The following is a 17,824-nucleotide window of genomic DNA, read 5'->3' on the forward strand; positions in this document are numbered from 1 at the left end:
GCTTAGAAAATATACATGTACAAGAAAATGAATACCCAAAAGTCTAGAAGGCTACACATTAAACTATTAACAGTGAAAATCTCTGAGGGAGTGGGTGGAGTGTGTGTGTGTGAATGAATGGGACACTCATGTTACATGTGCATTCCTGTTATATGAATGTTTTACCAAAAATATTTCCACGTATTACTGAGAGGAAATGGAAAGAGTATTTTGAGGGAATTGTGCGAAGGGAAAAGTTGAGGAGGGGGCGGGGAGACCCTGATCTCTTGAGACTCCCGAGCCGCGGGAGGTGAGGAGACCCCGCCCCGCTGAGGTGATTCTGCAGAGGGGCGGAGCTCTGCAGAGCCCTGGCGGGAGGTGGCTCCTGGGGGCGGGGCTGCTGATTCCAGCCGCACGCTCCGCTCCCACCATGCCCTTATAAGGAGCGCCCCGCGTTAGGTCTCCGGAATCCGGTCGCAATCCCTGCGGCGCAGCCCCAATCCCAGGCCCCTCCCTTGGGAATGGGGGCGGGGCGGGTTCTTGGCGGCGCGGTAGCGAGGGCGGAGCATCTTGAAGTGGGACCAATAGGAGTGGCGGACCCGGTCTAAATGGTGCGGCCATTGGGCGCGGCTACATGAGAGGGCGGGGCGCCCGCGGGGCTGGTTACGCCGAGGGAAGCCCCGACTCCGTAGTTGCTGCTCGCAGTCGGTCTCTTTGCCGGTTCCCGGCCCAGCCGTTCCCAATTCTCTGTAGCCAGCGGTTCTCCGCCTCCTGCTTGCCGCCGCGATGCCGGTGTTTCATACGCGCACGATCGAGAGCATTTTGGAGCCGGTGGCGCAGCAAATCTCCCACCTGGTGATCATGCACGAGGAAGGCGAGGTGGACGGCAAAGCCATCCCTGACCTCACCGCGCCGGTGGCCGCTGTGCAGGCGGCAGTCAGCAACCTTGTCCGGGTGAGCGCGCTAGGCCTGGAGTGGGGAGCGGGGTGAGGAGACATTCCAATGGCTCCCCTTTGCCGGCTTGCTGCCTGTGGCTTTGCGCGTGGGTTCTGCAGCCAGATGGCCGTGGGTTCGAATCCCAATTCCCCCCACTCTGTGACCTTGAGCGAGCCCCTATGCTTCTCTGGGCCTCAGTTTCTTCATCCATAAAATGGGGGCAATCATAATAATGCCTGCCTTGCGGGTTTGTTGTGAAGATTCAGCGAGGTGGTATTTGTAAAGTGCCTAGCGCAGCTTGTGACCCACAGTAGGCGCTCAGTAAAGGATAGTTGTTAGGGTGTCTGATGGCCCCTTTCACTCAGCAGGCTGTCGCCCCTCGCGTTGACAGTCTTGCTCTCAGTTCCTTCTTAGGCCTCCCCAGTCTGGCCTATGTGCGGGCGCGCTCCCCTGCCTTTCCTTCGAGGGATTCTTATTTGAGCGGCCTTGTTCACCTTTCTAATACTTTTGCCCCTCACCCGGAGACCTCCCTCACCCACCACCCTTCCCCCCCGCGCTCCCCGAGTCGGGCTCTTTTGTCTACTTGTCTTACTTGCCACTCGTCTCTCGGTCTCCTCCTTCCTTCCTAGGCATTTCTACTTCTGCTCACACCTCTGGCACTCTCAAACACCGGTAATTTCTTTATATTTCTTTATGCAATAATTCATGACCCCGAGTCCCTTTTCCACTTTTGCTTCACCCTGCGGCCTTTCATTTTATTCCCTCCCGTGGAGATTTCCACCTGGCTTTACCTGCTGTCAAACGGGTTCCTCCTTCTGGGGCCTTTCTAGACTTGGGGGCCCTCCTCCTCCGCCCCTCCTCCGGGCAGGAAGCAAGATGGAGTGTTGGGAGAGGCCTGTGGAATCTGGGATCTGCGGCCCCTGCCGGAGAGAGGCCCCTGCCGGAGAGGAGAACGGGGCGTCTCCTCCCCAACCCACAACTTTGCTGGGTGGCTGAGTGGCCCTGCAGACCTCTGTAGCCCACAGCTGTGACTAATAACAGAGGTGGTTCTTAGGGGAGGCGGAGCTCACTTCTGAAATGGGAAAAGAGGTGCTGTGACCAGTCTCCTAACACTTCCCTGACTAATATCACACTTCTTTCCCACCCTGGGTGGGTGACTCACTCAGACCCCTGCTGCCTCTAAGGGACAACTTTGGAAAAAGTTCATACTGTTCCCCCACTGAGCTGTGTAAATAGTGTATGTCAGGGTAGTTGGCAGCTTGGGAGGCAACTGTGGGTCTGGGTGGGGCTTGGTTTACTTGTCTGATTAGAGCACTGTAATGCACTAGTGGCACTTTAGCAGCTGAAAGTCTACCTCAGTCTTTAGGGGTCCTTCTCAGCCAGTTCAAGAGATTGATAATTAGGAAGGGGGGGGGGACCCCACCGACTAAATTCCTCAATTTCGTTCTGTATAGATTTAGTAAGAATCTATTCAGTAAGAATGCAGTATTCATTCAGAATATCTAGTTCTATATTGTTCTTGTTCTTTTTGTAACTAATTTTAATCTAAGACTCCAGAGTACATTCTTAAGTAGTGTTGTCTAACATGGCTGCATTCCAGACCTCCATTTTTCAACAAATAGGAAACAATGTAAAGAGGCAGAGTAATAGTGTCCCCCCATGGAATACTTCAGGAAATGAAATCTTAAAACCACATGTTGCACTTGGAACAGAGCTAGTTTAGTCTAGGGGTTGATATCTGGTTAGGCTATTTAGAGAAAAGTTATTTATGAGCTTCATTGCATGAATTAATAAGAAGTGAATGCTGCCTAGGGAGCATTGTAATAAATCAGTGGTTCTCAGGTTGGTGTGCATCTGAATCACCAGAGGGGTTTTTAGGAATAAAGTTGTCCAGCTCCCATCTCAGACTTAACTGAGGAGCCTTTCATGGGGTAGTCTCAAGGCCTTTGCATTTTTCAGAAGCTTCATTGGTGGTTGTGATACACCCTTAGTTAGGAAACACTGCAAAGGTATCGTGAGACAAATACAAAAGAAATAAGGCCAGTCATGAGCTGAAAACAAAAACAAAAACATATAGTTGCATCCCAATACATACAAAGAAAGGGACTTGAGGTTGGTGGTACATCTGAATTAGCAAAGAGAAAGTTGGGAGGATTGTGCTGATAGTTAAAATGAACAAAGGTACTGGTAAGTCATTTCCAGGTTACAACAAGCATATTGTCTGGACTAGCTCAGGAAGTAAGTTGGAGAGAAATTAGAGACGAAGTCAGTGTATGACATATGGCAGTTAAACAGAAGGCCTTATCCAATCATCTTATCCAAGATGAACAAAGACAGTGGGAGGGAGGAGTGGATGAGAATAGTTTTTGAGGGAGACTGTATAGGTTGTGTTCTCTGGAGGCCAGGGGACCTACCCATTGCGTGGAATTCTCAATGCCAACTGTGGCCCTTATATATATGCTACTGAGTGTTGTGATGAATCGTGTACACGTGTCAAGTTCTCAACTAGGTTGTGTCTGGAGAATAGGACTCACAGGATGGCCCAATAAGTATTGCTGAAGGAAAGAAGGAACTGTAGGAGAGGAGATAAATTAGGAGAACTTTTAAGTTGGCTGGTCATGAAAAAATTGAGGACCTGGACTTTGAGTGTGGCAGCGAAAATGGAGAAGGAGTTAACTAGAAATACAGTAGAGGAAAGTTAGTGGAACTTGATACTAGTGCCCTCAGGTTTTGCTAGGAAAAAACGTTGTGTTATTATAAAATAATGAAACTGATTTTTGAACAAATATTCTGGAATCGATATAATTCAGGCTTCTTTCAGTTACCTTGGGAAGTTATATCTTTATTCCAGTGCTTCTGTTTGAGAATTTCTCTCAGATTATTTACATATATGTGTCAAATTAGTCCAGAAAATTTTATCTGCGGTGGGCATTCCTTAGCCCTACTATTTTATGTGTCGTTCTTGAGTCCGAGTGCCTTTTGGACATTTCCACAATGAAAGTTTACCAGATGAAGATGAACTTCTTGATTGTTAAGCATAGTCACTCACTTATCAAACAGGTGTTTATGGAGACTCCCTTTTAATGTCAAAGCAGTAAGTATGATTCTGGGCAGAATAAGTATAATACTAGATTGAAAGTCCCAAGTGACACTAAGGAAGTGAAGTACTGTGGAAGTTCAGAGGAAGGTGAGGTTACTTTCGGTGGGAGAATCGGGAAGGCTTCAAGGAGGATGTAGCATTTGAGACAGCTGGAATTTGAACATTTAAACATGTGGTAAGAAAGCATCCTAAGTGGAAAGAATGACCCAAACAGAGGCATAGAATTATTGAGAATCTGAGGACCAAGTTTAGACTTAGGGCATCATTAAGGTGACTACTTTTGGAGGGGTAAGACTCATTTGGAGTTGTAATTTCAAGTATATTTGTTAAACAGAAGTAGTCCGGTCACTTTTTATACATATCTTATTGCAACTGAGTTATCATTTTTACTCCACACTTAGGGAGGGGTAAGATGGGAGTATTTATTTGCATGTCCTTTTTTTCAGGATCCTGAGGAGGACCATGTTTTAAAAACAGTTTTGTTGAGATGTAATTCACATACCATACAATTCCCCCATTTAAAGTGTACAATTAGGTGTTTTTTAAATATATTGACAGAGTTGTGTAACCATCACTGCAATCTAATTTTAGAAAGTTTCTATCCCGTCAAAAAGAAACCTCGTACCCATCAGCAGTCACTCATTCTCTCGATCCCCCACTTTCTCAGGCCTAGACAACCACCAGTCTACTTTCTGTCTCTGTGGATTTGCCTATTTGGACATTTTGTGTTAACGGAATCATAAAATATATAGTCTTTTGTCTCTGACTTCTTTGACTTTGCATAATGTTTTCAAGGTTCATCCACAGTGTAGCATAGTATGTATCAGAACTTCATTCCTTTTTGCTGCTGAATAATATTCCATTGTATAGAATAAGGCCATTTTAAACATAGAGAGTGATTCTAATGTAATAAACAAAACAAGGAAGAGGTGCTGAGACAAAGAAGGGTGGGAAACGAAAAACAGAGGAGGGGTAAGAATTTTCAAGGGTGGGATTCAATGAGCAGTGTGAAAAAGTCAGAAGTCTTAGACTGCCTGTTTTGTAGCATGGCATATAAATTTTTCTTTTTTTCCCACTGAAGTGGCCCATAGAAATCTGTCAGTCTTTGTGATCATATGGTCATGGTAGTTTTATTAATGGGACTTCAGACACTTTGCCTTCTCCATTGCATCTGAGGGCATGTGTTGTAACTCCTCCTTGGGCTCATGAAATATTTATTTTGGGAGTTTTTGTGGCCTTGACTTTTATGAGCCTCACCCATATATTATACCCTGTTGAGACCAGCTGTGGTACAAATAGCAGGATTGTCTTTACTTTAAACTGATACATGGGAAAGGCCGTTCTGCTCTTAAAAAAAGATCAGCAATTAATTTTGTCATTTATAAATTATCATTAACATCCGAAATTATTTTTGCTCTAATTTTTTTTTGGTTGATGTTAGATTTATTTCAGTTAAGATAAATAACGGGGGTGCCTAGCTGGCTCAGTTGGAAGAACATGCAACTCTTGATCTCAAGGTTGTGAGTTTGAGCCCCACATTAGGTGTAGAGATTACTTGAAAAAAACAAAATCTTAAAAAACAACAACAATAATGGTGATAGGCCTGTGGGTGATTTTTTTCTTCTTCATATTTTCCTGTATTTTCCAATTTTTAAAATGAGCATATAATTCCTATATTAAGGAAAAAATAAAGTGAATAATAACATTTGTGTAATCCTTCATAGTTAATAAAATACTTTTTTTTTAATGTTTATTTATTTATTTATTTTAATTTTTTTAACGTTTATCTATTTCTGAGACAGAGAGAGACAGAGCATGAACAGGGGAGGGGCAGAGAGAGAGGGAGACACAGAATCTGAAACAGGCTCCAGGCTCTGAGCTGTCAGCACAGAGCCCGATGCAGGGCTCAAACTCACGGACCGCGAGATCATGACCTGAGCCGAAGTCAGAAGCTCAACCCACCGAGCCACGCAGGCGCCCCTTAATGTTTATTTTTGAGAGAGAGTGAGTGGGGGAGTGGCAGAGAGAGGGGGAGACAGAGGCTCTGAAGTGGGCTCCGCGCTGACAACAGAGTGCCTGATGTGGGGCTCGAACTTACAAACTGCAAGATCATGACCTGAGCTGAAGTTGGACGCTTAACCGACTGAGCCACTCAGGTGCCCCAATAAAATACTTTCATATGCGGTATCATAGTAAATCCATTAAGGTAGGTATTGCGATGGTCCTGGTTTTATAGATGAGGATACTATATAGATCAGAGAAATTAAGTAACCTGCCCACAGTGGCACAGCTAGTTAGTGGTATAGCTTGAACCCAAACTCTATTTTTCTTCCTCTGTATCCCTTGCTTTCTCTACTCCACTATTCTGTGTCCACTTAGAGCAAAGTTGTTAAATATCAGTGGAAGTTTTCCACCTAGAGTCTGAAACAATGAGAATGCTGTTAGTCATAGAGTTTCCGTTTGTCCTGGGCCTGGCAAGGTTATCTGTTTAAAACCTTTCTTTGGCATGGCCTGCATGACGGGCCTATGTGGAAAGAATGATGTGAAGGTATGGTTCTGTTTCACAGTAACATTTGATTTTGTAGCATTTCTTTAAAAAAAAAAAAAAAAGTAGATATAGATCAGCACAGAAGTATTTATGCCTGCAAAACAGATAAAGGCTTTTTATAGTATATATACCTGCTCAGATTGAAAGCCTATTACAACTAATAGTATTTAAAGTAGTTTTGTAGGATTTCTGTATTTAAATAGTATTTGAAGTAGTTTGTGGACTCTTTGGGGAATCATGAACTTTCATTTGAAAAATGAAGGGGCGTCTGGGTGACCTAGTCAGTTAAGCGACTGACTCTTGATTTTGGCTCAGATCATGATGTCACAGTTCATGAGTCTGCACTGGGCATGGAGCCTGCTTAAGATTCTCTTTCCCTCTATTGCTCATACTTTCTCTCTCTCTTTCTGGAAAAAAAAAAAAAAAGAAAAATGAAAAACTATGGATCAAAAGAGATAAATGGATGGGACAGGTTGTGAACTTTGTTCCAATAATACTTAACATTTACTCATGTGATTGAGAGAACTGGAGAGTTTTGAAGATTATAATGTTTCTACAACTATGGTTTTAATTTTAATAGGGCCTGAATTTAAATATTTGTCTATCTATGTAGTAGAAAGTTGGGCCTTTTTTTTTTTTTTTTTTAAGTTTATTTGTTTATTTTGAGGGAAAGAGAGAACATGAGCAGGGGAGGGGCAGAGAGAAAGAGAGAGAGAGAGAGAGAGAGAGAGAGAGAGAGAGAGAGAGAATCCCAAGCAGGCTCCACTGTCAGCGCAGAGCCCCTTGCAGGCTCCATCTCACAAACCACGAGATCATGACCTGAGGCAAAATCAAGAGTCTGCCGCTTAACCGATTGAGCCACCCAGGTGCCCTGAAAGTTGGGTTTTTCTAAAGCTTTTGTATAAATAGCACTGGTATAACTCTAAGTGGACAGAATAAAGGTTAGAGTAAAAGTCCTATGGTATTAACCACAGTGTCTTAAGTTGGCTTCTTCTGTTACAGACCAGGAATAAGGGCAGCATTAAGGCAACTACTTTAATGGGGATGGGACTTATTTGGATTTTAATATTTCTTGTATATTTGTTAAAAAAGTGGTTTCATCATTTTATATACTTATTTAATTATTAGCCACTTATACACATATAAAATGCTTATGCTTCATATGTATCAAAACTGAGAAGGTCATTTTTATTCCTGGTCTTCTTCTCCAGTTCAGCATGGCATGTGTATACTCTCCTGTGACATTCATCATACTTAGTCAGTGTTTGTTTTCTCCACTAGATTATAGGTTCTCAAATGGCAGGGACCATGTCTGTTGTGTTCATTACTTTATTTCTAGTGTCAAGCTGTGACATAGGTGTGCAATATAATTTTCTTTTAACTAAGTGAACATGTACATAGCATTTCTTTTTTATGTGAAAAATATTGTAATAAAAATTTTGTGCAATGTATATTTTTCATCCCCAGCTTTGAAGCATCTGATGTAGCCAAATTTGAACAGTTGCAGTGAATTTATAGTGGGCTTTGTCTGAAACAAGTAGAATATGTATAAGAGGAAGGAACGAATGGCTAGCTGCCCATTGGTTGAGATAACAAAAGTGTTCAGGCTATTTTGGGTTGTGGTTCTCTGTTTCAGAGTCATTTCAAGTACGCAGGCCACTTATTAAATTCATAATGTGAGAACATGTTCCTAACTGAAAATGGCATTGGGATCTTGCATTCTTTTTAAACTGCAATGTCTTTTTAAAATTTAACAGTTTAGACCAGGTATTGATATATTATTTGGAGGCCTGCAGGTTACAGCATAGTATCATACTATGAGTCATGAATTCCTCTGTCTTTTCTCTCTACTTCAAACCAATTTGCGTTTCCCTGGATATAAATACAAATTAAACTATATATAGATGCACCAGTTTTTATTGTTTTTCACCATTAAAAAACAAACAAACAAACAAACAAACAAACAATACCTCAACTCCTTTAATTCACTTTCCTGTTTAAGAATTTGCAAGGAAAGGGGTGCCTGGGTGGCTCAGTCGGTTAAGCGTCCACCTTTGGCTCAGGTCATGATCTCACAGTTCATGGGTTCCAGCCTTGCATTGGGCTCTGTGCTGACAGCTTAGAGCCTGGAGCCTACTTCAGATTCTATGTCTTCCTCTCTCTGCCCATTTCCCGCTCATGATCTATCTCTCAAAAATAAATAAATGTTTAAAAAAAATTTGCAAAGAAAAGTGAGGAGACCTAGTCTGTTACAATATCCCAAGACTTTGTCATGTACCATTGAAGAGCCATGATGTACTTTACTGCTTGTTTCAGTAAGTGTGGAATGAGATGACTTTAAAATAATGGGCTAGATCCTGAAAGAACTAATCTTGACATACTATTTAAAGATATGGGGGCTTTAGTCTGATTAAGTCTATTTAGGTATGAGCAGTATGTGCAGACAAAGAGATAGGTAGGGTATGAGAGAGTAATGGATAAAAGGGAACTTGTATAATTAGACATAGGAAATTGGGGATTTGTTGCTTTCTTTCCAGTCGCTTGGTAGATTTTGTGTCCTTGTATATTGGGTCATCAGTCTGATGATTGATTTGTGGTTTTTCTTATCCCTCCCACCTGCCCCGCCCCCTCCCTTAGGGAATTTCCTTTAGATTGTTGGTTTCTGGAGGGCAAGAATGGGGCTATATTCTTGGTATTTCTGGTGCTGTTCTTATCCTAGTCCCTTGCTCATGGCATTCCTTCCACAAGTGTGTTGTGCTTTGATAGTTGCTATCCCAGCTAGTCATTCTAATGAGGATAGCTCACTATCTTTTGCCTCCCTTGGAAGGCATGGTGATTCTCTTTTCTTGCCTTCAAATGTTGCTATATACAAATGGCTATGTAATCAAAGAGAAAAACAAAGATTCATAAATGATATTATATTCTGTTGTTACGTATTTGGACTTTTAGATTTCAAAAAATTTTGTTATTTCTACTAGAAGTCAGCTTATTGGATTGGTATGAGTGTGGGATTTTTATGTGTATAGAGGATGAGAGGTAGTGAATCTTAGAACTAAAAATGTTTTACAAATATTGTCAAGTTGCAGAAAATAGAATCTTTGGCCCCTAGAGAATTTCCCACTGATAAGATTTCCAGTCAAATGACTTTTAAGAGGAGAGTGGCTGAATTTCATTGCAGCTGGCCACAATCCAAGTAAAAGTCATTCCTTCTTTTGAAATAAGTTTACCTTATTCCCACAAGTAAGCTTTCTGTGAAGAAAGAGAAATAGCACATTTGTTCTTAGAGTTGAGAGGTGAGGGACCTGTATTACCTAGATCCCTATATTTTAAGCCCTCTTTCTTTGTTCAATGCATCTCTGAAGAATTGGTTTTATCTGTAAGGTAGACAACCTGTTTTTATTCATACAGTTAAAGTGGATAAGAATATATGAATGGCGGCATGATTCTTACACAGAAAAAAATCAAGACTACTAACACTTAAATATCTTATCTTTGCTCTTCTCCCCAAAGAGCAAAATTATTTATCAGACCCTTGCTATGCACCTTGCTAGGTGTTCTGAGTGATAGTAGGATATGTAAGATATGGTCTCTGGCTTCAAGTTGTTGAAATACAGATGAAATTTATAATCTTAGAAAATATTTATCTTATCCATGTCCTCTCCACCAGTGAAATTGTTTGCAGAATTTAAGTTACCCATTTTAAGGGGTTGTGCGCTAGTACTGTAAATGCTTTATTTCTTGGAGCCACGGAGAAAATATGAGTGGACCAGCAGCAGAGTGAGCAGGTGGTGGGCCTCATAGTGAGGAAAAGACCTTTGAGCATTGGCCTCAGCTGTTGTCTTCTTGTGGTACTCCGGACACACTGGGTTTTCATTTCCTCCAAAGCACAGTGCTGTTCCTCTGCTTGAACTACTTTTCAGTGCTTCTTTATTTGGGCAATTTCTACCAATCCTCAACTTCCATATTAAATGTCAGTGTTTTAGGGACACCCTCCCTGACTTTATCTCCAGAACTAAGTTAGGTCTGTCTATCATATGATTTCTATACTTTTTTCCTTATTTTGCTTATCACAATTGTAAGTAATTATCTGTGTGATGCTTAATATCTTTCTCCCCACTAGAGCCTTAAGGAGCAAATACTGGTTCTACTGTGTTTGCCCCAGAATTTTCAGCACCCATCATAGTGCTTGCACATAGTAGAGTCTTGAAGAATAATTGTGGAATGAACAAATGGGAAGACCATGTGCTGCTTCCCTACCAAAACTGTTTTATGTTTTTTTGGAAAAATATATATCATGCTGTGGGTGAATCTTGGTGAGGTTTAGCTGCCAATTAGGAAAGTAGCTGTAAATTTTTGCTTACCACACGGCATTGCATGTAGTAGGACCATCTAATTCCTGTTTCCTGAATGAATCAATTCCAGGCATAAAGTCCTGGGGTGAGGTGGGAATAATCCTGTCCAACATAGGAAGATGCAGAATTTGTTAAGTGTAAATAAAACTATAACATGGATTTGAAATTCTCTATTAGTTTTGATGCTTTGCAAATAAACAGAATAGACAAGTTTGGCAAAATGCATCTAGTATGAGTTAGCCAATACCAAAGTCAGACTTTAGATAAAGATACAAGGTAAATCAGGATACAAACTTGACAAGAATCTTGGAAAGCAGTAGGGTATAATGGTTAAGAGTAAAGACTCCAGAGCTAAACTCCTTGGTTCAAATCCCACTATTGATTGATACCTCTGAGGTATGTAAATTGGGGAAATTATTTAATCTCTATTTCTCATGGTCCTCCTCTGTAAAATAAAGCTAATCATAATACTACCTGACTCATCATGTGTTATTGTGAGGATTAATGAATTCATAAAAATGTTTAGAACTATGCCTGTCATATAGTTAAGAGCTCAATGAGTGTTAGATATATTAAGATATTTTCCATAATTTTTAAGTCATATTTTAAAATGTTAGTCTAATGAAAAGGCAGTGTTGATTCTTTTTTTTTTAATGTCTAAGCATAACTTCTAACTTTTGCTTAACAAGGCAAAGTGCCAGTGAAAGCTTTCAGTAGAATTCCATATGTTGTGGAATATACAGTTTTACCAACTGTGGGGAAAATATCACTCACAGTTTAGGTGCCTGAGCTTTGATTGCCATTTCCTCATGATTGAATCAAACATCTAAATTTTTGATTGATAACTCCTTTGGAGCAATAGCGAAGGGAAAAGTTAAGTATCCCCCCCCTCTATATTTGTCCCCCCAATTTAGAATCAAGAAATGGAGCTTAGGATTTGGGATTTTATCCCAAGCATTCATTGTCCCATTTTCTAAAAAAGAAAAAAGATGAAGGGATAGTCAGGCCACTCACTAAAATAAGTAAGATGGGATCAGCCTTCCAGGTAGAGTTGAGAAGTGTAATGCATTTGTAAAATAGAATTCATTTTATTCTGGAACAGCCAAATTAATGTAACAAATATATAATGACTACATACTATGGTAGGTACTGGGTGGGCTTAGTATCTCTTATCTGAAAGGAGGGCTAGAATCTCTTTCAGATGTCCTATCAACATGGGGGTAATAGAGTCAAAGAATATGATGGCCACACTACTAGTTTAGAAGGTATACTGTTATTTCTAGTCTTATGGTGGTTTTCTGGAAATTTTTTTAACATGTGTATTTAATGTCAATGTCTTAAATTAGATAGCATTTTTACTATCTTCCTGAGTAATATAAAGATTGTAAAATACTTCTAGTTCCATGATCCCTTTACTTATGGTTGTGTAAAATTTTGTTTCTGTCTTCTTTTTTCACCCCATAAGTTAGATAGTATTGTTGTCTTATACTGTTGCTTTTTTCCCCATTTACCCACATTTATTATTTTTTTGAGATGTAAGAGAAGTGATGAACAGACCTTCCTTCTAGGTATATTTCTCTACTTCCTGAAGTACACCCTACACTAGTATCTTTTTTTTTAAATGTTTATTTTTATTTTTGACAGAGAGAGAGAGAAAAAACACACACGTGGGGGAGAGGCAGAGAGCGAGAGGGAGAGCCACAATCTGAAACAGGCTCCAGACTCTGAGCTGTCAGCACAGAGCCCAATGTAGGGCTCAAACTCACGAACTGTGAAATCATGACTTGAGCTGAAGTCAGACGCTCAACCAACTGAGCTACCCAGGGGCCCCTATGCTAGTATTATCTTTAATGGGGTCTTTGGGCAGTATACATTCTAAGTTTTTATTTGGCTGAAAATGTCTTTCTTTTGTCTTCTTTTTTGGAAGATAATTTCATTAGATATGCTAATCAGGGCTGATAGTAATTTTTTTCCAGCACTTTGAAAATATTATTCCAGTGTTTCTGTATTCACGTCAGCCAATTGTTGTTTTGCTGCAGGTTACGACTTTTCTCCCAGGGGTTTTTAAGACCTTGTTTATCTTTCTTGAGATTTTTTTTGGGCTCCCTGATTTTTGAGGATTGATTTCTTTTATCAATCCTAGATAATTCTTAGCCATTATCTTTTTGAATTTTTACCTCTTTCCTCATTTTATTTTGTCCCTTGGGAACTCTAATTAGAAAAATGTTGTACTTTATCACTCTGTGCTTCATATTTCTTAGTAGTTTGTGTTTTACCTTTAGTAATTTCTTCATTTCTTCCAGTTTGCTAATTCTCATGCAGCTGTGTCTGTCATTTAGTTCATCTACTGAGTTTTTAATTTAAATGACAGTATTTTTTACTTCTAGAATTCTGTTTGTATCTTTTTCAAAATCTGCCTGTCAGTTTTAATAGTCTCTTGTTCTTTCATCAGACCTTTTAAAAAAGATTATATTCTCTCTCTCCCTTTCTTTTTTTTTTTTTTGGTTTGATAAAAAACATCTTGGAGTGTAGAAACTATAAGAGCTTAATACCAGGATGAGAATAGAAAGGTACTTTTGAAATCTGAAGGAATTCTAGGATAATATTACTGTCATGAGACTGTGGAAGTCTCTGATTCTTTTCTTTCTTTCTTTAAAAAAAATTTTTTTTTATTATTGCAGGAAGATACATGTAACATAAAAGCTACCATTGTAGAGGCCCCTGGGTGGCTCAGCTGAGCGTCTGACTCTTGATTTTGGTTCAGGTCATGATCCCAGGATTGTGGGATTGAGCCCTGTGAAGGGCTCTGTGCTGAGTGTGGAGCCTACTTAGGATTCTCTCTCTCTCCCTTTGTCCTTTTTAAATTTTTTTTTTTTTTTAACGTTTATTTATTTTTGAGACAGAGAGAGACAGAGCATGAATGGGGGAGGGTCGGAGAGAGGGAGACAAAGAATCTGAAATAGGCTCCAGGCTCTGAGCTGTCAGCACAGAGCCCGACGCAGGGCTCGAACTCACGGACCGTGAGATCATGACCTGAGCCAAAGTCGGCTGCCCAACCGACTGAGCCACCCAGGTGCCCCACCCTTTGTCCTTTTTACCCCACTTGCACTCTCTGTCTTCAAAAAATAAAAAATAAAAAAAATAATAAAAAGGTGTCATTTTAACTATTTTTTAAAATTTTTTTTTTTTTTAATGTTTATTTATTTTTGAGACAGAGACAGAGCATGAACGGGGGAGGGTCAGAGAGAGAGGGAGACACAGAATCGGAAGCAGGCTCCAGGCTCTGAGCCATCAGCCCAGAGCCCGACGCGGGGCTCGAAACTCACGGACTGCGAGATCGTGACCTGAGCCGAAGTCGGACGCTTAACCGACTGAGCCACCCAGGCGCCCCAATTTTAACTATTTTTAAGTGTACAATTCTGTGACAATAAGTACATTCACATTGTTGTGTTACCATGATCACCTTCTACCTCTAGAACCTTTTCATTGCCCCTAGCTGAAACTCTGTACCCATTACACACAACTTCCCATTTCTTATTCCACTGAGTTCCTGACAGCTATAATTCTACTCTCTGTCTCTTTGAGTTTGACTTCTCTAGGCAACTCATATAAAGTAGAATCATATAGTATTTTTCCTTTGGTGACTGGCTTATTTTACATAACATAATGTCTTCAAGGTTCATCCATGTATCTTATGTCAGAATTTCCTTCCTTTTTAAGGCTAATAATAATACTCCATTGCGAGTATGTACTGCATTTTGTTTATTCATCTATTGATAGCCACTTAGGTTCCTTCCTTTTGGCTCATGTGAATAGTGCTGCTGTGTCATCACTCTTTTTATTGCCTTCTGAGGTCTGGACTTTGCATCTGAGGGGTAGAAGCTTCTGATGGATTCAGGTAGGACTGTGAACCCAGCCATGTTTGCCAGGGATCAAACATGTAATCAAATTAGGCCAAAGGCCCTTTTGCAGAATATGGCAGGAAGACAGGAGGGGAAGTTCATTCCATCCCAGGGAGCCAGTATTTGAAGCACAAGCAAGTTTGTCAGCCAGAGAAAAATGGAAAAGCCTTCTGTGCAAATGCAAAGATACAAGAGTGTAAATGTGCAGTTAGGGAGTAGGGAAGCTTTAGTAATGAGACTACCAAGGTAGATTGTGCTAGTTTGGGAAGGGACTTATGTGCCATATTAACCAATCAAAAAAACCCAACCAAAAAATATTATATGCCATATTAACCAATCAAAAAATCCTTTAATTTTTGAATAAGTAAAAAATTCACCTGGTTTGAAATTTGAAAGGTTTGGGATTTAGTAAACAGTCTCAATCCCACCCTTGAACATCAGTCACAGTTTCAATAGGAAACCAATAGGGTTCCTCCTCATAGGAAACCAATGGACACAGGAAACCCAATGTCTTGGGTATGCTTCTAGAGATAGTTTATGCATATTCAGGCAATATATGTTCACCTTTTATATAAGTGGTTACCTATCATTACTGTCCTGTTCCTCGATTTTTTTCCCTTGAAATACTTTGAGAACATTTCTTAATACATATTGAACCTTTTGACAGTTACATAGTAATCCATTGATGACTGTAACATAGTTTATGTAACTAGGCCCTTATGGAGGGACCTCAGGTTATTTGTGATCTTTTGCTATTTCAGACTGTGGCAATGAATGACACAGTTAAGTCATTTTATGCCTGTGCAAGTACATTTATAGGATAATTTCTAGAAGGGGACCATTCTAAGCACTGGATGTGAGGCAGTGGAAGGATTTTAAACTGAGGTATAACATGGACAGTTTTGGGTTTGGGTAGGATAACCCTGGTAGTGGTGAGGAACATAGACTGGAGAGTGAGACACACATTGTTGGAAAGCCATCCATCCAAGAGACAGGGAAGGCTGCCTTCAAGCACTGGGGGAGTGCAGATAGAGAAAGATGGGGCAAATTCTAGAGAGTTCTTTATTACTTCATTTACATTTGGAGTCACAGTATTCTCAATTTCAGAAATGCACCAGTGAAACAAAGTGGTTTTAAAAATTACTAATTATTTTATTTATCCTTAGGGCAACACTATGTGGTTGTTACTCCTATTTTATAGATGAGGAAACTAAGGCTCATAGAGCCCGGGGCTAATAAGTGGCAGGGCCAGAACTTCAGTATTTTATTTATGCAAATGAGCTCACTTTGAAATGCAGGACCAAAAACCTAAAAGGTGTCAACAATGGCTATATTGAAGTTGTATGTTAAATAAGTCATACCATACATACCTTTTTGATTTCATGTGGAAAAAAGAAAAATTAAATACAGTGGCTAGTAGCATGGATCTACCTATAGAGATCTTGGAAGGAAAGAGAAAAGAACAAGTTGAAGTGGGAGCTCTAAGGAAAGAGCTATACTTGGCCTTCAAGTCAGGTAGGCCTGTGGTTTTTAATCACTCCAGTAAGATGTTATGCAAAAACCAGTAGGGAGATATGTTTAGAATGATCCCGTTTTATATTATCCTATATGTGGAAGAGCATATACTAAAATGTGGTGGGATTGAGTGGTGGGATTTCAGGTTAAACTTTTTTTTTTCTTACCAAAATTCATGTTTTTCTCCTAAAAATGAAAATGTACCACTTTCGAAGTAAAAAAGATACATCCAGTATTTTCTCATATATTTTTCTTGTTATTGTTTGTGCTATTTTCAATGCTTGGAATCACCCTTCCAAGAGTTAAAATGGGCCCGATGTTGATCTCACTTTCTCCCTGAAGCTTCTTTCCAGGCGGCTCAGTTGAAATTAATCTTTCCATAAGGCTTGCCTATGTTTCTTACAAGATACTGTCATGAATTAGAGCTACTTGAGTATACGTGTTTGTGCTCTGTCCTCTGACCTCACCCACCTTACAAGTTTGAGTTCTGGAAGGCTTGTAGTGCTCTCGTAGAGTGGGATTGCTTGCACTTGGTAGATACTGTAATGCTGAATCAGTTGTATTTGCAGCACTGCAGTTTTCTCTCTGTCAGAGGAAGAAGAAATAGAGATAAATTCCAAGTCACAGTCAGCAGAGTGATTTTAAAATTCTAAGCGCAATGATATTATCTGTGTACACCAGATGAATACTCTTTCCTAATTTGTGAAGGCTGCTGAAAAGTCCCTGGAGAAAAAGGAGCCGTAAATAAATAAACATCGTCTCTAAAACTGCCATATCTATTGCGTCTCTAACACCTAAACATGAATGCTACATTTTACCTAATATACCAGGAAACTATTATCTTTGAACTGGAAGCTCCAAATTGGCTGCTTGTTCTAGAGTTTCCAGAAACAGGCAAATTCCTCAGTCTCCTGTAGTCGTATACTGATGGCACTGAGGAATGGGAGTGCAGAATCCCCTTCTTCCCCCTTCTTGTCCAGAAATTGACCCCTTTTATTATGTTTGCCAGATAAACCTTTTCCTCTTCTTTTTTTTTAAGTAGTGTTCTGTTGATCTTTCCTTCCATATCTTTTTTCTTCTTCTCCTTCTTCAAAGCTACCAGTCTAGATTAGACTTTAATAATGTCCCTCCTTGGGGCGCCTGGGTGGCTCAGTCGGTTAAGTGTCCATCTTGGCTCTAGTCATGAACTCACCATGGGTGCGTTGAGCCCCACATCGGGCTCTATGCTGGCAGCTTGGAGCATGGAGCCTGCTTTGGATTCCGTGTCTCCCTCTCTGCCCCTCCCCTGCTCACGCTCTGGCTCTCAAAAATGAAAAACATTAAAAAAATTAAAAAAAAAAAGAATAATGTCCCTCCTTGATAGTTACCTATTAGCCTCTCACTCCCATCCATTACTGCCAATTTACTTATTAGTAAATCTAAGTACAGTTCTGATCTCAACACTTGTCTTGCTCAGAAGTCTGTACCTCCTCCTATTGTCTTTTAAATTAAT

At 40.3% G+C, this 17,824-nt stretch overlaps 1 protein-coding gene across 2 annotated transcripts in view; it reads left to right on the forward strand.

The window, feature by feature from the left end:
- Nucleotides 1-649: 649 nt before the first annotated feature.
- Nucleotides 650-17,824, forward strand: part of VCL (vinculin) — a 108,771-nt gene continuing 91,596 nt past the window's right edge. Inside the window, exon 1 of one of the 2 annotated variants that reach the window (XM_049646225.1) lies at nucleotides 650-933. In XM_049646225.1, the coding sequence (XP_049502182.1) occupies nucleotides 766-933 (168 nt within the window). In that variant the 5' untranslated portion in view covers nucleotides 650-765. The remainder of the gene's footprint in view (nucleotides 934-17,824) is intronic. The other variant, XM_049646224.1, reaches the window with a different exon arrangement.

This window comes from Panthera uncia, chromosome D2, assembly GCF_023721935.1.
Source record: "Panthera uncia isolate 11264 chromosome D2, Puncia_PCG_1.0, whole genome shotgun sequence".
Classification (NCBI taxonomy): Eukaryota; Metazoa; Chordata; class Mammalia; order Carnivora; family Felidae; genus Panthera; species Panthera uncia.